Genomic DNA, 20670 nt, shown 5'->3' on the forward strand with positions numbered 1-20670 from the left:
ACACTGTACACTAGGCTACTAAACTCTCCTCGTCAGTGGTGCGGTACCCTTTTTTTTGTACATTTAACCTCGAAATGTGGATCTATTGTAGCTTTAAACAAGCTTACATACATAACTGGAATGTAATTTACTTTTAGAGTAAAGCTTTAAAGGTACAGTACATGCACCTTTCTATAGAAAAGATCCTAAAGTTACAAAGGGTGTATGCTTGAGGGTACCACTCCAGAGACAAGGAATGGTACACTTTAGTAGCTTTTTTTCCAACAAATCTCAACAAATCCAACTGGAGTTGCAATTTGCTACTGATTATGAACTGCATCATATTTGGATTTCCATTATGTTCACACACACACACACACTTTTATTGTTATTGTTAGGGAATATTCAATCTGTTTGCAACACCATAGAAAAGACAGGCCACTTTGCTCTTGATTTAATGACATAAACATATCACAGCTGAGAGAGATCAGTAGTAGTTACAGAGTTAAGTCATAGTTTTAAGATTGAATGGTGTATTATCGTACGTACCGGTAATATTATTAACACATACAGTGGTATTAACTTGTTAAACCAGCCAATAGCACTCTTTACCAATTTGGCAGCCAATGCTTATAGCATCCTGATTAAGATAAATATGTTTAACAAATTTTGTATAAAAGTAACAAAATTATAAGAAATTATGTAAAATCATGTGTTTACCTAGCAGGCATAATTCTCAATACATTCAAAATCCATAGTTTAATGGCCCTTTATACTTAATTACCTCACATTTAGTTGCAAATCAATACTGAAATTTAAACGAACAACATAGATTTCATTTTGTCTATTAGTGGTCTACTGAATGTTTAAGTGAACTGTAACATCTGAACATAAGGAAAAGTTTACTGAGAATGACAGTACTTTCACATTTATAACACTGGGTGTCACTACAGTATCTTACTACAGAAGCGTTTCTGTGACACCCATGAGAAACTGGACATAAATGCCCCTGGAGTATATCCAATGATGCTTTTCTTATTATTATGCCTATTTTCCCAGAAACTAGTGAAATCACTGACCAGAAGGCATAGTCAGATAGTCACTTTGCAATGCAGTCCCCATCAAATCTCAGTGTCCCTAGACTGGGACTCAACTGGCCTGTGATAAGACATTAAGCCATTAGGGAAACAAATATTTACAGTACTTGTTTTCTTATCCATCTTCGAAATGGTTAATGTTTCACAGGTGAAGTAAAGATACAGCAAATAAATAGAGCCAGTGAAAGAGGTCAGTCTGTAAATGATTCTCTTCACTATCTTTAACAACTACGGGAATAGTCTCCATTTTAGACATGTCAAAAATGGAAATTTTGATCATTTCTGATCACTTCACTATCTCATCCATTCTACTGTGCTAATACCACAAAACAAATATACAGTAAGTTTCATAACTTGTAGACGGGAGATACGGCCCGTATTCCCAGATTTTAGAGGAGTAAGCAAGGATTGAGTTTGGAAATGCTTTGAATTGATAAACTGCTTTCAGTGGTTAGAAGACAGTAAGTTTAGAATGTGGACTCCACGCCATCCTTTTCATCAGCAGAGTTATATAGGTAGTCATCGCCCAGCTTTTGGTGTGTGACAAGAGGCGAAGTCTCCTCTTCAGCCTGGACATTAGCCACGGCTTCCACTTTAACCTCCTTTAGCTCCTCCTCTTCCTGCTGCCTGTCAGAATGTTTTTGCTTTTTTGTCTCCTGCTCATTTATATGGTGCAAGATCCCAGCACCCAGAGCATCACCTTCTACATTTACCACAGTGGTGGTACGGTCCCTGAAAAAAGAACATGCACACGCACGCACGCACACACACCATACCAATATATAAATAACTTGTTACTAAATTCTCAAGCATGTGATACTTCACACATGATATTTAAAGGGAGTAAGACATCATACAGCAAAATCACACGCAAAAATCACAAAAGAGTCTGTGGTTGTAATGTAAGAAATTGTGTATATTGAAAATGTATTTACAGATATGCGATATGATAAATTATAATTACAAAAACTTAATTGGATTCAATCATGTGCAGTAGAGAATAATGAAATTTATGTAGTACAAGATATCTTACACAATCCAGTCCACAGCCAGCATTAGTGACAGATCATTGGTAGGCAGGCCAATGGCTTCCAAAATGATCGCAATGGTGATGATTCCCCCAGCTGGAATGCCCGCCGCTCCAACACTGGATGCTGTAGCTGTCACACTGCAAGACGGACAGAAAAATCTCTTTTACTCTATTCTCTCAATGTAGGTGCAGCGGTTAAGGCTCTGAGCTAATGATCGATAAATAGAGTTCAAATCCTAGGTCTGCCAAAGAGCCACTGCTGGGCCCTTGAGCATGGCCCTTAACCCTCAGATGCTTGGACTGTATCCTGTCTCAATTTTAATTCACTCTGAAAAAATGAAACAAATGAATAAATATAAAAGTAACTCAATGCCTATCTTCCCTTTTCTTGGTATCTCTCTCACAGATAGCAGGAGTTGAAGAAACTGAGAAGCAAGAGTGGTGCTAGTAAAATTAGACCACTCTTAATAGCACTGGGTTGGCATAAGACAGAGCCTGCACGGGTTGTTTTAACTCCTGGGACAGGAATGCTACCTAGAACACATTCTCTGTGTCTATTAATATGCCTGGTTACTCTGTCAGAAGCTGTGCCTTCAGTAATGCACTCACAGAATAGTGAAGATCTGGCCTGCATTGAGCTCGACATTGTTAAGTTGGGCAATGAATACGGCAGCGATGCACTGGAAGATAGCGGCTCCATCCATGTTTACAGTAGCTCCGATTGGCAGGATAAAACGGCTGATCCTTTTGTCCACACCATTGTTCTCCTCAACACATTTAATCATGGAGGGCAGTGTTGCTGAGCTGAGAAAGCAGAAATAACAAGTCAAAATGAAAAGAAGGCCAGATGACAGAGATGAGTAGTACACTATGAGAAATAGAGCATATGGTCACATAAACATGTAACGCTATCTATTACCTTATCATTAGAGAAGTCCTCTATTTAGATTAAACATTTAAATGATGTTTTTAATTCAGCAGGACCTAGAGCTCGACCTTGAATGATCCCAATAGTTAAAACAGCTCTATTTTTTACGAACAGATCAAATGCAGCTAACGGTTTCTACAGTTCCTACATTTTCATTTAAAAGAAGCCAACATCTGGGTAGCATTGAGTTGAAAACCCCAAACCATGCAAATAAGTTGAATATACAAATCACAACGTGGACAGAAATCTGAGCTGGCACTGAAATCCTGTTTGGGTAAAGAGAACTTGAACACTGTACAGACTGCAACATGCACAATAGGAGTTACCTGGAACAAGTAGCAAAGGCTGTGGTGAAAGGTGTGATCAGGCCAGAGAGGAAGCTGAAGGGGTTTTTGCGGGTGAGCCCAAAGTAGATAAGAGGTAAAACAATGCCGCCATGGATAATATGGCCCAGGATTGAGGCAAAGATGTATTTTCCTAAGCTGGTGACAAGCAGAACCACATCCTCCATCTCCACAATCTTACTGCCTACTAGGAACATGATGCCAACTGGTACATACCTGCAAGACACATTGTTATACGGCATGTAACAGGACGGTATGTACATCACAGGGCATGCTACAGCACTGAAAATTATTTTATTGAGGTTATTTTTGGAGATAACTCTCTTTAAAATATTTAAGAGCTTGTCTGTCACAGAAGCAGATGGATGGGGACAAAGTGTGTATGTCCATGACCCGTATATTTGTGCAATGACGTTCAACCCAAAACAGTGTTAAGCAAACTTCCTGCCATTACCAGGAATGAATAATGGAAAAGACCATGGACTTTTTGCAAATGCAGCTTTATTTGCTGTAAATGGCCTCTAAAGTGCATTTAAAACATTCTAAATAATTTTCTCCAAACCATTCAATAAGAAAACCTGATAATGAAACTGTTTGTAAGCAACTCTAACTCAAATCTCTCATTAAGAATTGTTAATATTAGAAAATGTTTAGAGATAATTATTGGACTTGGAGCAGTACAGCACAAAAATCAAGGCAGACTGCTTGCATCCACTGCTATCAAGTTGGTCTTTAATCAGAGGGTTTCACTCACCACATGATCCAAGATACCAGTACCATAGTGGCTTCATTGAAGGCGTTAAAGAAACGTATGAGCTCCTCTCCTTCAGCTCCGAGCTTTCTCAAGGCCACTCCAAACACCATGGCAAACAGAACCAGGCCAAGAATGTTCATCCCATCTGCTTCTGTTCCCACTGGCACCTGCAACCAACCACATGTATCTTTAGATATCAGTCTAGTTCAAGGTGTTTACTTTCACAAACATCACTGTGAGATAAACTGTCAGGGAACAAAAAAAGTAAAAAAAAAAAAAAAAAAAAAATCACATTTTTGAATGTGATTAAAGAACATTTCTGAAAGTGATATAAATTTAGACATTTATTTCACTTGCCTCCAAGAATGTTTCAGATCTCCTTTTGTTTATTTTGGAATTTAGCTCTTTTTCTGTTATCATTATTCCTCTCCTTGGTATTGTCTTTGTGTCTATTTAGTAATAATATCCCTAAAGGAAATATTTTTATAACCTTCTCCAGCACATTGAAGGTCAAGATTTTCTGTTTATAGGTGACTGCTCATAGCAAACTGCATGAGCGATCCTGTTCGAACCTTTCATGCTTTTTACTCAGAAGATACCTTAAACAGACAACTAAATCAAAAAGCAAATTCAGCAATGTCAGCATTTCTTGTTGTCTCACCCCCATGTTTAAACATCATCTGTGTCACTGGCAACTGTGTATCCTGGCATAATCACTGGGAAGCTATATAGAGGGTCTAATTGGTCATTTTCACAGGACAAACACTAACAGACAAACAGACAAAATGAGTCCATTAATTCCCTGGGGCTGATCAAGACTTTATTAAGCCTGCTGCATTGTGCCCTCGACAAAACGTAAAGGCTGAAACTCTTTGGATGTTCTATTACACAGGCTGTGTTGTATCTCTTACAGCTTTTTTAGTTAAAAATCTCACTGAAGTGTTATAAGTAGGACTGAAGAACTGAGACTTCCAATATGAAATAAATTACTTACATACCTAATTAAAAATTAAACAATTATTTTAATGGTTAATTAATTAAAATGTTAAATGAAACCTCAAACAATTACATGAAATACATTTTATTGTTTACGTCAACATTTGTTGATTATACAGTTATTTTTGTATTTATTTCATGCTTGATGGATGCTATAAAATAATTAAATCTGTCAGTCTCATCCATGGTGGTAGAGTGGCTGTTTATGTGCATGCAGGACACCAGAACAGTGTTGATCTATTCAAACTGAATATTCACTGGTTGACGTCTGTGCTCTATGTCCAACCTGATCTCATGCTTATATTTAGTTCAATTTCATACAAACAGACTACGTGGATTGTTACAAATGTGAGACCATGCTACTCTGCCAGTACCTCCAATTGTATTCAGTATGGATAAGTTGCCTCCAAAAGACCTCTGCTTTCAGACAGTGTCTCACAGGGGCATGGATTAGGGCATTCACATTGGGATGAGAATGTGAAAGGACCACACTGGCAATTACCCAAATACTGGCTCCATCAGAGACTCGGGCATGGCTCATCTAGGTCTGGTGTGAGTAATCAAGAAACACATTTCTGCTGAATGTTCATAAAGTGGAGAGTATTATTAAAAAAATTACTCTTTTTTTTTTGGTATTAAATGGGAATAAACATAGTGAATACTACTGAAAGACAGGAACAATCCTTTTGTCCGGAAAGATCTAAATGTTCCATGGGAGTTTAAATGCTGCTGTTTTGAAATACATGGTGACTAAAGCTCTCTTGGAAAGACTTGCCGTCTCCAGCTGTTCAAGTGTTTTAGTAGCTGAAGAGTGGCAAGAGCGTCTGTATCAACCATGCAGCATGCAAACAAACAGCTTGTGTATTCAGAGCTGCCAAAGAGCCAGCACAACCATGGAGCAGGTTCTCAGGGAATCCAATCAGGGCCTGTGCCAAAAACCTCAAAAAAAAAAAAAAAAGATTATTGTCTTTGACATTTGATGAAGTGAAGCGTAAAATCAAGGTACCCTAAACCAGCAGCTCAAATGGAGTTCTTCTCAAAAAGCCTGTCCTGTGTCGATCATAGGAATAAAAACAAAATAAGCTTATAAACTCATTAAATTATGCATCTAAAAAATCACATTTTTACTGCCTTAATTCTGAACATCAGTTTTGAATCTCAAAAGATTCTAGGGCAATTTTATGAGTGTGCTGATAAATAGTTCCATCTGCATGATACAAATACTAAATAATAATTTAGGTCAAATGAATGCAGAGCATGCTCAGCATCACCAGTTTTCTTTCTATGTGTTGTAAGGCTTACCGCAATTGTAATGCCTAGCAATATAATATTTATTTTTTATTACACTGTGTAACCCTATGTACAGTATATATCTAAAATCCAGCATTTCACCAGTTCCATAGAACATCCAGGCCCCACAGTACATGATTTTGTCATTTGTCTAACAACAAAAATTAGAAAGATGAATGTTATTAGTTTAGTTACCGCAATCAGAATGTCGTTGTGTATATTTGATAGTATGTCTGTTAACATATCTTGGGGGAAAAATAGATACCTTTTGATAGAGGAGAGTCCCATTTGTTGTGTTTCCCACTGCAATCATCTTGTAGTCTGTAACATACTACAATAAAAAGAAGAGATTATGGATAATTAATACATATAATGCTTCATTAGCTATATATATATATATATATATATATATATATATATATATATATATATATATATAAAACTTTAAATTTCAACTAATTTCAGGGGGCTGTCAAGTTTAGGCATCTCCATGAATCAATCAAGTCTCTCCAGAAGTCTACAAAAGCAGCATTTAAAGCACAGCTGAAGAGAACCTGCCAATTGGCACACACATGGATGACACTGCTATTCAGAGGCTCCTCTTGCTCAGAAACTTTAACTATGTCGGCTGTGGTCTCCCAGCCTGCCCTATCTCTTGTGTAATATATGAACACCCAATGTGCAGTAAACGTTACAGATTACCTAATCAGAAATAGTAATTCTTATTTAATCCTTTCCGAGTAGATATTAGTAAGTCTCTCTGACTACAACCTAACTATCTGACCAATAATTCTTTTTGACTATGAATTAGGATAATTAAAATTTGAAAGTGAATTCAGTTCAATTTGACTTTGGTTTTCAGTAGAACATTAAAGGAGGCAGTAATTTTTTTCCTTATTACAGCTCCCTTGCATCTGTATCATGGCTACTGGAATTTAGGTATGGTTATTTTTTATTCTGGGTTGTAACTGATCCCATTACTATCGCCATGATTATTTATTAGTTGACTCAGGCCTGAGTCAGTGAGGGGACATTGCACACTCAGCTGTACACGTTCCCCACTGTGCCTTGTGACATTATCTTCCACCCCTAACACAACCCTGTGACCCTTTCTCCGCTTTCTGCAAAACTTGCACAAGCCTAAGCAGTCACCCATGTACTACATCCTATTAAAGTGCGCCAGGTTGCCAGGCATCAGGGAATGGAATACGCCTGCTATGGCAACAACTGGGCAGCTTTTAATGGTGAGAGAAAGCATGAGAGATATTTACTGGGTAAAGAGAAAAAAGCTCACACCAGTCAGAGACTCTCTTCATTAAGCATTGTAGGGCTGTTAATATAGACGAACTGAGGTTTGAAAGTGGCCATAAATACCAGGGCTAAACTGGTGCTACTGGTGTATTGATTTTGTATGCATCGTTCACAGTCTGAGTTGAACTATCAAAAGGAAAGAAGAAAGGTACTCACTGAGCGGAAAGCTGCAGCTACCAGGTTAGCTGGAAACAGATTTCTGTGAAGAAGAAAAAAGTTGATGTGATGTTTTAAATGACAAATGCCACTAGTGTCTCTTCTCTGAATTATCATTAGGCAGCAGCACTGCATATAATAGACATGACAGGCTCTCTAAATAGTATGTAATTGGGCTGTCACACTGTTTTTCAGTAAAAAGAATAACTTTTTACATGTTATATGTGATGTACAAGACTTAAATTATGTCTTAAACATAAAGGAAACACTGTTCTCAGAATCATATGACACAAGCAGATTAAGCTGGTGACCCCATGGACAAAGGTAAAAGAGGTCATTTTCTGTTTTAAGCCCATTAATAGGGATAGACATAAAGCTCTAAATATATAATTGAATATCACTAAGCCTTTGACATAAAGATAACAATATGAAAGTTCCAGCAATGTTACCTAAACTGTTTTAAAAAACAATGTAGACCAAATTAAATTTTTACTTAATTCATTCCTAAGGCAAAATTTATTCAGGCTGGTATGTCACAACAGATGTCATTTATGACGCACTTTATACTCTCCATCTGGTCATGACGTATGACAAGTAACACCATCAGTTTTTCCCACACACATGGGCTAAAGCCCACAGTAACCCACAAGTTTGTTTAGCCAGCTGTGTGTTTACTTTCCTTCCAACCAGTGCTTGAATTGTTCATTTGCAGAAAAAAACGCAAGCAAGCATTTTTTTGCAAGTAAGCATTGTCTCACTTTTCCATTTGCATGAATAAGCAAAGAGCAAATTCAATAGAAATCCATTGAAATTATACACTCAATTTTATATATTTATATCAGTTCAAACCTAGAAATACATTTGTGCAACCTGTAGTGCTACAATGCAAGAATTTGCACTTTATGCTCCTTTGAAATGCTTGTTTAAATGGACCAGGCACAGCAAGGAGTGCTCTGCAGGCTCACCTTCATTATTCACAAAACTAGGTAATATAGTATTCTGACCATCCACACATGTCAGGTGAGCTTACTGTCAGAGTACGTAGTTCCCTGACTCTTTTTATGGCTGCCACATATACCTGTAGCATAGATGGGGACATTGCCATTGTCTAGCATTCCCAAAAAGGTGGTCTTTGGAATTGGGGAATAAATTGGATACCACCAGTGAGGTGCACACCATTCCCAAAACAGCTTCCTCCTAAGGGCATTCAAGACCTGTGCACTCTTCATACAGGAGAGTGTCCTGGACTGCTAGGGTGCAGTCCTCGGCTGGCAATTCAATTCAAACCCACAGACACAGGCGATCTGGTTGAGAGTGACAGCAGTCACTCCAACTACTAGTGAATGCAGTACTGAAAACTAAGGATTTCCTGGCTATTTTGGAGCCATGGGCAGGCATTGTGTGCCCTTGGCATTGGTGAAGAAGTGGTCTATCTGCATCTCACCAAACCTTTCCCAAATACCAATTCTTGGTGCAGATGCCACACACCCCAACCATTTTACCGCTGCCCAGACTGCTGCAGCTACTAGATGAGTTTCTCTCATTGAGGCTAATCTCCTAAGTAGACTCTGTGCAAGATGGAGAGAGGTGCTCAACCTTGTGCCTGAGGGCTGATGTGGCTGACCATCATGATGTTGTCTGTGCAATCTAGGGCTAATGCTTGTGGTCTCCTCATTGACAGAAGGTCATGTTTCCATCTGTGATGTCCAGCCATAGGCTGTTAACTCTCTTCTGAAAAACCCATAGCTCCATCATGCCAATCACAGCAATCATCAGTCCAAGCAAAAAATCAGCAGAAGCCATTTACAAACATGGCAGCCTGGCTGATTGACAAGCATAATAAAATCTGCTGCACGATGGGCTTACATGGTGTCTAGCAGTAAATCCAGCCTCATGCCAATGAATTGTATGGCCTGTTTTAGTGTTAGGGAGCTCTCTTCTGAGTTGACTGTGAGACTAAGCTTTGCAATCAGTGTCAGGAGGGTAGATGTGTGTCGAATGGCCTGCTCTTTGGTGGTGTCACAGTGTCAAAGTACAGCAGATATCCTAGTGGCTCTGGCCATAAGGGAAGACAAGGCCAAGGCTGAGCCACAAAAAAATCTTGTAGCTGGCACTAGGCTTTTAAAGAAAGATTCCCACTGCCCCTGGCAGTTAGGAGGGGAGAAAAGAAACTGAATATTACTTCAAAATTTTTAACTTTTGAGGTGGAGGTTCCAAATAGCATTTAATATGTAGAGACATATACCAAGTACATATACAACATATACTGTATATAGGTGTACCAATTCCCATACTATTTGTATATATTAAAACTTAGTTTGTCATACTCTTTATTAATCAGTGGCATAGCCAAGGGGTTGGATTTTGGGTTTAAACAAACAAAGAAAAAAAAAGAACCATGAAAAGTTCACTGGCTCAAATTTTCAAGCATTTTACTCTGAGCAGTCAGGTTAATAGGATCAGTCAATGGGATCAGGAATACAGCCTTCACAAGACCTGAAACAGACAATATTGACCTTTCACAAGGCTGGAGCGGGACAGAAAACATATCAGGTTTAGACATAACAGTACCAACAGGGACTGGGAATAGAGGATAGGGATAGGAAAAACAATCATTCTGAAATACAGACACAAAGACACACAGACACAAAGACACCACCCAGCAGTGGTGTAGCTAGGGGGTGGATTTCTGGTATGAACACACCCCTGAAATAGTTCCCCTTTCCTAACGCTTATTCGGATGGCTACTATAACACCAACTATAACAGCACCTACACCTTTTATGAACAACTGCTTTAATATCAAATAACATTGTTTTGCGCCGTAATTGCGCTATAATGATGTTCAAGAAAGGTCAACAGAGTCATTACTACAACTCCATATTTAACCATCCCAAACACTGTCCCTTAATTTGTCTAGTCACACATCATTGGCTAGCGGCTGCCACGGTGAGAAACACGATTAACCAATCAGAATCACGCATTTTCCCCTTTCCGTTTTAAAACCAGATTCTGAACACAGGAATATCGAGGTGACAGTACTGGAGGAGAAAAACAACTGCACGTCTGGTTTTATTAGATAATATGCCGTTTCCGCTACCGTCTTCATTTATTCAGTGGAACTGTCATAAGGGTATTTTATGGCAACGATATTAATATAGCCCCTCGTGCGTCCCTGTCCCCGCCCCCTTCGAGCCCCCAGAATGAATTCCTGACTACGTCATTGGCACCAACCAGAAAGACTGAAAGAGATGCGACTCAGAAAGTATGAGAAACAATCCCAATCCAAAAAAAAGAAAAAAAAAAAAAAAGAACAGGACATCTGAAAAAGTCCTTAGATCTATAGATCCATGTAGAATACATGGACATGTGTGTATAGTGTTTATCAAATTCAGAAATATAATTTTATAATTTTGATTTTTTATTAGTAGTATTTTGACATAAAATTGTGTTACTCTGGGAAAATAAAGGAATTACTTATCTGTAACTTTAACTCTTCAAACGCTTTAAATGTCTTGCTGGTTTCATCAGTTCGAGTTAAAGTTAAGTTACTTCTGCATTTAAGTGTAGCTCTAATAAGCAGAGCAGGAGAGCTTAAATCAGTACCTCGCTAGATCTAAGAACGAGTCGGCGGTCTCCTTGTTGTTGCTGACGCTCTCCAGCGCCAGGCTGTTGGTGTTGAGCGCTCCAGCGCCAACCCCGGGCTTGATGAGGAAAGCCAGGGCGACGCCAATGGACGAGGCTATGAGCGTGGTGACCAAAAAGTAGGACACGGCGATCCCTCCGAGTTTGCCCAGAGAGCGAGTGTCGAGGCTGGCAGCGCCTGAGATTAGGCTGCACACCACGAGAGGCAGGATGATCATCTTCAGCATCCTCAGCAGCATCTCGCCGGGAAACGCGAAGTAAGTCATCTGCGCTCGTGTCAGGTTCATTCTGCGGACCATTACGCCGAGCCCGACGCCCACAAGCACCCCGGACACCGTCAGGATCACTACCAGATTCCTGCGTAAAAACGACATGAACTTCTCTTTGCAATTCATCTTCTCTGATTTTACAGAGACGGCTGGAATAACGGTCTCGGACACAGCGTGCCCGTTAATCTCGCTTTTCTTCTCCGTCATGATTAAACACGATTACAACTGCGTTCTAAGTAACAGATAGGCTATAAGGCTGAAGAGTTGTCTATGCCTATATGTATTGTCGAGAACAGACAGAAAATCAGTGTGTTCTAGCCGTACAGAAAGCGTGCGTGCTCAGTGCGACTCCAGCGCTAGAAAGAGCATACTACCGGCGCGGCTTGCATGTGCGCCAATGGGCAGACAACGGGCAGACGTCACTGCGCATGCGCATTCCCCTCACACACTTGAAGATGAAATGATGCAACTTCGGAGGCTGTTGCTGTTCAATAAAGCAATTTTTTTTATTATTTAATTATTAACTGTTTGTGGAAAATGACACGTAAAGTGACACATAGCTATTCAACATTGTCATAATAAGCAAGGCGCAAAGTTCCTATATTTAGATTAAGACCGAAACCCAAATTAGGCTAACAGATTTAATTAAATTAAAAATGAGTAATAATTCGAGAAATCTTTCATTGCACTGTATCTACTTTGCCACGTGCCCAGTCTGGCTGTATGGACCCCTCAGTTATTTTGCCACTGGTGTACCAGATCATGGGCGTTATATCACACCTTATCATGCTTCTTTGCTAGGTCTAATTCTGTCACAATGCCTTACACATATTTGAAACTGACAGAAAGTCATCTGTCACAAACCAAACCAAACTACAAACTAACCCATTAAAACAAATTGGAGACCTATAAGTTAACTCTGTATATTCAACAGTTCTCCGAATAGCCTGTTTTTCTCTGATCTAACAAGCTCTGCTGTAATTATTCTGACACCAAAGAATGGAAATTTTTCAGGAGAGTGAAAATTGCTCGGGCCGTGAAAATGTGTATATAGAAAACAATGTAAGCGATTGCTGATAAAACAAGCATATTAGATTAAATCGTGAATAGCGTATAGTAGTCTACTGATTAAATAGTTATTTCAGTCTTAGTCTACTATGTTTTTAAACATACATGAATAAAAATCTATTGTTTAGGCATGCAGTTTCCAGAGAGAGTCAAGAAAGTCAAGGTGAGTAGCTATTTTCTTTACAAAAAATTACATTTGTACTAATTGCTCTCTTTCATGAGCAGTGTTGCATCTATCTATCTATCTATCTATCTATCTATCTATCTGGGCTTAGTCCAAATCTGTTTCATTATGACAGTGCCCCTGTGCACAAATCAAAGTCCATAAAGACGTAGTTTGCCAAGGTTGGTGTGGAAGAACTTAAGTGGCCCGAGCCCTGACCCCAACCACACTGAACACCTTTGGGATGATTTGGACTGCGCTCCAGGCCTTGACCTTAGTGCCCAACCTCTGTAATGCTCTTGTGGATGAATAAGCACAAATCCCCACAGCAACATCCCAGAATCTTTTGAAAAGCCTTCCCAGAGGAATGGAGGCTGTTCTAGCAGCAAAGTGGGGAAAAACTCTGTGTTAATGTCTATGGTTTTGGAATGGGTGCATATGAGTGTGATGGTCAGGTGTCCACATACTTTTGGCCCTATAGTCTATAAATTTACCTCCATATAGAGGAAAACATTCATTCATTCATTCATTCATCTTCAGTAAGTGCTTTATCCTGGATCCAGACTCTATCCTGGGAACACTAGGCATGAGGTAGGAATACCCCCTGGATGGAACACCAGTCCAACACAGGGCACTATACACACCTATGGGCAAATTACACTGGAGTAGGATGTGGGAGAAAACCACAGAAGCTCCCCACAGGAACATGGGGAGAACATGTGAAACCGCATAGTAATCTGAGTTCATGATCAAACCAACAACCAGGAACGCTACCCACTGTGCCACTGTGCGCCCACAAGAAAAACAGCATGGCTAAAATCTTTCGTTACAGTGTCTTAACACCTGACAGAAGTAAGATAGTGTTAATCCATGCACTTTGATAGTATTCACGTAATTAGTTAGTCTATGTGCTAACAAAAAAGTCTGGCTGAACCTGAGTAGAGGGAAATTTAAATTAACTGAATGCAAAAGGTGGAATTTGCTTTTTGTTTTTATAAAAATATTTTGCTTTTGTGTTGTAAGTACAGGGTGGAATGTGCTGTGCATTGCTAGACAAGTTATTTTATTTGTTTTAATGTCAGTAATAAAAGTATGAAAAAACATTTGTTGGTCCAAGTCTTTACACTGATTCTCAGATCTACGAAAATAGTCAGTTAATTAACAATAAATACCTTATTATAATGTGCAACATCATGTGCGAGATGGACTGCAGACCAGACATGCACTTTAATTTTGCAACAGTTGTATAAAAAGAAACATTCAGGATATTATGGTTTATGTATTTATTATTTATGCATTGCCTTCTTACAGCTGCAGGGTCACCAGTTTGATTTTGAACTCAGGGTACTTTCAGAGTTTCTGTGCACATTCTCCTTGTGATATTGTGGGTTTCCTCTTGGTTTTCTGGTTTCCTACCACCTACCAAAAACATAGCAGTAGAACCAGTGTGTGAATGTGTGTGTGCATGTTGTGCAGGGGGCCCTGCCCCCCACCCCTACTAACTTCCAGAGTTCCTGGGAAAGGCTCTGGACCCACCGTGGTCCTGACCAGGATAAAGCAGCTTATGAAAGTGAGTGAGATGGTGTGTGTGTGTGTGTGTGTGTGTGTGTGTGTGAGACACAGCGAGCGAGAGAGAGAGAGAGAGAGAGAGAGAGAGAATTTCTGTATACACAATGTGTGTGGGTGGATGGAGTGTCTGACTCATAAGGAAAATGCCTCTAACATTGCACTAACATTCCCTTTCAACTAGATGGCACAATAAGGCCTGATTTTCTGTCCTTGCTTGTGTTTACTCCCATTACACGGAAATGTGCACTGTCTGAATGGTCAAGCAGCAACAAGCTGCCAAAGTCTTGTGTTCTAAGGATATTTTATAATTTTGTCTAATGTTGACACATTTTGCGTACTTTATTTTATGTCAGAAATAATGCCATACAATTAAGAACACTAGGAGATGCCAAAGGATACATTATAAGAAGCTGTTGCTCATGCTCACATCAACCTTAAAGACTGATGTGCGCCCTTTCAGCAATTCGTTCTGGGTTAACTCAAAAGTATGAAATCACGTGCAACATGACTGACACTATGAAAGCCTATAATATGGGAAATATTCAGCCAAATGCCTATGCAGGACATGGATAATCTACCTAACTACTGACAACTAACTACTGTGTTATTGTGATTGCATGCATTGAAATTAACAGTTTGTGCTGTAAAGTAGAATGTGTGTACATGTGTATTGCCTATAGGTAATACAGAATTAAAGGAAAAACAAAACAAAGTGTCTTAATAAGGTGTTGGGCCACCAGACCCTTGGCATAGATTCTACTAGTCCTTGGAACTCTACTGGATGAATGAACATTTTTTCCAAAAAAAAAAAAAAAATTCACTCATTTGGGGGAGTTTTGATGATGGTGCTGTCTAACGTCATTTAATAATCTCCCCATAAGTGCTCTGTTGGATTGAAATCTGGTGACTGAAACCTGTTGACCATAGCAGGCATAATTTTACATAATTTTCATTCTCATCAAACCATTCCGTAAACCCTCATGCCCTGTGTATGGAGCAGGGTCGTCCACTCCCATCAGGATATAGAAATGCTTCAGTATAGGATAAAGGCGATCAGTCAGAAGAACTTTGTATTGATTTGCACTGACCCTTCCATCTAAAGGGATAGGGGGACCTACACCATACCAGAATGAGAAAATGTCTCCTACTGCATTACAAGGCCACCATTTTTCCCTTTAATTTGTCTGTATGTCTGTGTATATGTCTTCTGGTGTTTCTTGTGCTATGTAATCATTACTTATTGCTTTCTTATAAATATAACCAGGTGCTATACAAGTACTTTGTCTATAACACATTTAAAGTTCGTTATGGAAAAGAGAATGTTTGTTTTTTATTTAGACATAAGGAAATAGGAGCAAGTACAGAGTGATTAACCCTATATCAGACATTTAAAAAGAAAAGATTGTTCAAAATAAGTTGCTTATTCATCACATCACATTCGTCATTGTCCTGGTGTCCTGGTGTCCTGGTCTAGCACACCTGGTAATTAACTGGAGACTTGACTCAGATGTACACTCTGTAAACTTTACCACTGCACATTTTTACATACGCTATATGGTGAAACGTTTATGGACACCTGACCATCACACCAGATGCTTTTTGAACAGCCTGTTCCAGATTTAGTGTCCCTTTACTGCTATAATAACCTCCACTCCGCATAGTCGTGGCCTAATGGATAGAGAGTCGGACTTGCAACCCGAAGGTGAACCGGAAGGTTGTGGGTTTGAGTCTCAGGTCCAGCAGGGATTGTAGGTGGGGGGGAGTGAATGACTAGCGCTCTCTTCCACCCTCAATATCACGACTGTTCAGGTGAGGTCAGGCACTGATGTTGGGTGAGGCCTGGGTCATAGTGAGTGTTCCAGTTCATCCCAAAGGTGTTCAGTGGCTCCCAAAGGAGGTCATGGCTCTTAGCAGGCCACTCATATGCTTCCACACCAACCTTGGAAAACCATGTTTTTATGGACCTTGCTTCGCGCACAGGGGTATTGTCATGCTGGAACAGGTTTGGACCCCTTAGCTCCAGTGATGGGAAATTGTAATGCTACAACATACAAAGTCATCCTATATAAGCGTGTGCTTCCAACTTTGTGGATTTAGTTTGGGAAGGCCCACATATGTGTGTGATGGTCAGGTGTCTGAAAACTTTCGGCCATATAGTGTACTTCTACTTGAAGGCCTACATGCTTTGCACATAATTTTAGCATTGCACATGTCATTTCAGCTGCAGCAGTCACTTTATGGTGTATGGTTATATGAATAGCTACCAGTTATATCTTCTGTATGTGAAATATATGATTGACTAAATATTTGAATGTTTTCGGTGTGGTATGCTGGATGGGTTTTGTATGGTTATTGTATTTTATATCAAGTATTCAGATAGAGAGAGAGAGAGAGAGAGAGAGGAGATAATCACTACTCAGACAGGACAGCAAACACTACTTTAACAACTGGCATGGCCCAAGATTAATCACTGTTTTCACCAAACCACCAATTTCATATTCACTTTAACTTTATAACAGGTTCCTCACGGATTCTGCTAATAGTTAAAGTTCATAGTCTCCTAAAGGGTTAGACTTAGAATCCTGCTGAAAGGGAAGCCCTCTGCTGTGCAGTTTTGCATAGAAGCTTTAATGGATTCCCCAGAGGGACAAACTGAGCAGCGCTGTATGGTGCTCGATGGAAACTTTTTCCCTCAAAATGTGTGCAATCTTGATCATGGACTGCATTGGTGGTAAGAACATCTATACATTGCTTGTCAAAAAAATATGACACACGAGCTCCAATAGACTCTCAGATAAGGCCTTTTTTCTGGTTTTCATGTCTATTTTCAGCACAGGACGGCATTTTGAGCACTCTATTTCCTGTTACGCAGCCTAGACTGAACTTAGCAAGAAAACAACTGAGCCAAGCATTTGGGAGGCTTTCTGCCAGAGCATTCTGCCTTCTCTTTACTTAACCACTACGAGGAGAGTGAGACTGTGGTGCCTTCTGCATACCACAGGGGGGCTGTTAACAGAGATGCCACTATATATATGAGCGCGATGAGTAATGAGGGGGTTGAATGGATGATCCTGCACTGCACTGCACTTGCAAAGGGAAACAGCAGTACAGCTACCATTGCTATAACATAACGTGTATTTGAAGAGTGCATTTCGGTGAAGTGAAACTCTTGAGTGTTAAAACCAATTTGCAGCAGCCTCTTTAACACACGCGGCTGGATCGGCGCCGCCTCGCCATGCAGTCCTGTTGGCGGATTTACACACAGTGGGCGGGGACAAGAGACGTGATTCAGCCCTCGAGTCACTGCTCGATCTGTCAGTCATTTCCGATGTTCTGCAATTCCAGCCGAGACATGAGGTTACAAGATCTTTAACCTGCTTCATACCAGTGGACACGCAAGACTTCTGACGCTAAAATGATATGACGGATTACATCCAGAGAGTGCCATGTGAAATCCAGCAGCAGTTCGCGATCGCGTGTACAGTGCAGTAGTTTACTTCAGAGCAGTCGCCACATGAGTTGCTAAAGCGGATCATTTAAAACCGGGGTAAGTGACACAGCAACACTACTACTGCAACAACTTCTGTGAGCAAGTGGCATGCCTGAAGTCACCCTTAAAGTGGTTCAGAGGGCATGACGCGTCTCAGGGTGTGTGTGTGTGTGTGTGTGTGGGTGGCTTTTAACCCCGTTCGTGTTCAAGCTGAAGCACCGCTGGTGTGTTCAGTGCGCGTGGACCACGTGACGTGTCCGCGGGCTCGGACCGCGGCGCTCAGTCCAGCAGGACGCGCGCGCGGTCACGGTACAGTTACATAACGTGACAGATGATAAGAGCTGCTGCGGTGATCTCTTATGACTGACAGTAAAATCCCCAGTGCTGAATCAAAAAATAATTTCGAGTTGTTCAGCCTTATCTACAACACAGGTCCTCAACTGTGGAGCTGGAGTTCCCCGTGTCCTGTGCGTTTTAGTGTTTTCCCTGCTCTAACACACCCACTTCAACTCAGGAAGGGCTGCTATGGAGCTGATTAGTTGAGCCAAGTGTGTTAGAGGAGGGAATACACTCATTTATGTAGGACAATATATCAGCATCAGGCATATTTATATGTTTTTACAGGCCATGATGTATCTGAGCAAGGAAGAACAAATCCAAGTAATTCTACTCACAGGAAATTGTGTATTGAGAAAAATGGTGTACATATTGAGCAAGGGCTGTAAATAAAAGCTTTTGTTTTGCTGATTTTTTCTCCTGTGATGCTGGACCTAAGGGACACCCTGTACTATAGACAAGAATTTTGACTTTTCCTTTTACTGACAAAAGGCAGAGCAGAAACGTATCTACTCAGAGCTCACTGGAACGGAAGACTAAGAGTAAGTGTTGGTCAGTCAGTAAACCTTTACACAAATCATATTTTTAAGTGGTATTCAAAGCTAAATTAGGCTCTAAGTCTGTACAAGTTATTTTTCAACAATGACACTACTGTTTCAGTACCAAAAAAATCATCTAGATCCTTGAGAAAGAAATAGTAAATTAGTGATTTATCGTTTGCTCTCTTGCTCCAGTTTTCACTTAAGTGTAAAGTTAAATATAACTATATAAGAACCGATTTTGTAAGACATGCACTCACGTGTATCTCAGTGGTGATTTAGTCATGAATTCAAATCCTAGCCTCTATGGTTGACAGTCGGCGCTTGAGCGCTTAACTCTCAGCAATGTAATTGTATCCTGTCTCAATTGTAGGTCACTTTGGATAAAAGATTAGACATGTATTGGCATGTAGGCCTATTTAATCAAAAATATGTTGGTCAAAGGTTTTGTCCTAGGACCAGGCGTTACACACGGCAGGCCTGTGGTTACATAATATTTACTGACTTCCTTTTAGGCTTCCATTATAAGTGAGTTTTCATTAAACAGGGTTTTCTGGTCTTTTTTGTTTGTTTGTTTTGTTGTTTGTTTGCTTGTTTGTTTGTTTCAGAAATACATGAAAATGATGTTATCACACACACCCACACCTACCCACCCATACACACGCTACATATGTGGTAAACAGAGATTACGTTAGGAAGAAACTCCAGACAGTGTACAGTATTCATTGTGTCTCAGATGGACTCCTACACTGTAGGTGTTCATTCATCAACTGACCAGTGCTAAAATGTAGTTGCATTGACATCAGTTGTGATAATAACTACTACGATAAATATACTTCACATAACACATAAATAATTTTTGGAAGTTTCACTCGAAACACCCAGGAGTGTCAGAGCAAGGAGAACATTGGAATTGACATCTTTAAGAAATGGGAAGGGTGGCAATATTTTCCTCAGCGTTGCACATTGCCTTGTCTACCAATAGTTGTTCACTATTCAAATTGTTTTTTTATTTTTAATGTTTTCACAAGTTAGTGAAACCTCATTAAACTCATGTGCCACTTATGGTATAATGTATGGTAAATCCACCTTATGATGATCTTTCCAAATGACTTTTAGCATTATGCAAGAAAAATTCTTAATCATAATGCACTTTCCGAATGGCTACTTTTAGATCCTTGGCAGCAGGACTCAACCAATTCAGAAAAATATTTATGTGTTTCTGCTCATTCATATCCTTATTATTATCTTATAATAATAATAATAATAATAATAATAATCTTATTAAAACTGGTTTATGCAGACTGCAAGGGCTGGTTTAAGTTGGCCTAGAATGATGTCTTTGAGACATAAACTGAACTTTATGGACCTTCCATCCTCGGTATTTACACTTGCTGTTCTTGTCACAAATAGTCGTGGTCTGGTTTTGTCTGTGCTGGATTAGAGGAGCACGTCTAAGTTTGCTGATAATCCAGATTAGAGTGCTTCTCGGGATGACTGAGTTTAGAGCTCAGACGATTGTAGTCACCTCATTAGCTTAGTGGTACTCACAGGCTGTGTAACATTAGCTCTTTGGCCTGAATGTAGCTGATTCAACTGTGTAACTTATTTCCATTTGATTTTTTGCTTTAATATTAGGTATATAAAAATCACTAATATATATTGGTGATTGGATACAAATTTGCTGTGTAGGTATTATGGTAGCCT

General features: G+C 39.8%; 2 protein-coding genes across 4 annotated transcripts in view; one reads left to right on the top strand and one right to left on the bottom strand.

Moving 5' to 3' along the window:
* Window positions 1–418: 418 nt before the first annotated feature.
* slc1a4 (solute carrier family 1 member 4) lies at window positions 419–19242 on the bottom strand. 2 transcript variants are annotated; one of them, XM_026945631.3, is made up of 8 exons: window positions 19224–19242; window positions 7886–7928; window positions 6684–6749; window positions 4133–4299; window positions 3361–3594; window positions 2716–2910; window positions 2110–2244; window positions 419–1808 (listed from the first exon to the last, which is right to left on the bottom strand). In XM_026945631.3, the coding sequence occupies exons 3-8, from the start codon at window positions 6729–6731 to the stop codon at window positions 1544–1546; spliced, it is 1044 nt and encodes a 347-aa protein (XP_026801432.1). In that variant the 5' UTR covers window positions 6732–6749; window positions 7886–7928; window positions 19224–19242; the 3' UTR covers window positions 419–1543. The 2 variants fall into 2 exon arrangements, with proteins under 2 accessions (XP_026801432.1, XP_026801424.1); XM_026945623.3 differs by lacking the exon at window positions 19224–19242 and adding an exon at window positions 11491–12172.
* sertad2b (SERTA domain containing 2b) overlaps window positions 17484–20670 on the top strand; it is a 35882-nt gene continuing 32695 nt past the window's right edge. For both annotated transcript variants that reach the window (XM_026945669.3, XM_026945675.3), the window contains exon 1: window positions 17484–18145. The gene's annotated coding sequence lies outside the window, so the exon portion shown is untranslated. The remainder of the gene's footprint in view (window positions 18146–20670) is intronic.

This window comes from Pangasianodon hypophthalmus, chromosome 3 (assembly GCF_027358585.1).
Source record: "Pangasianodon hypophthalmus isolate fPanHyp1 chromosome 3, fPanHyp1.pri, whole genome shotgun sequence".
NCBI classification, from domain to species: domain Eukaryota; kingdom Metazoa; phylum Chordata; class Actinopteri; order Siluriformes; family Pangasiidae; genus Pangasianodon; species Pangasianodon hypophthalmus.

Coding starts and splice junctions, on each gene's coding strand:
- slc1a4 (XM_026945623.3), bottom strand. CDS start 12,005: ATGACGGAGAAGAAAAGCGAGATTAACGGGCACGCTGTGTCCGAGACC. Junction 6,750..7,885: donor TAGCTGCAGCTTTCCGCTCA/GTGAGTACCTTT, acceptor TTTTTATTGTAG/TATGTTACAGACTACAAGAT. Junction 2,911..3,360: donor GCCTTTGCTACTTGTTCCAG/GTAACTCCTATT, acceptor CTGCTTTCTCAG/CTCAGCAACACTGCCCTCCA.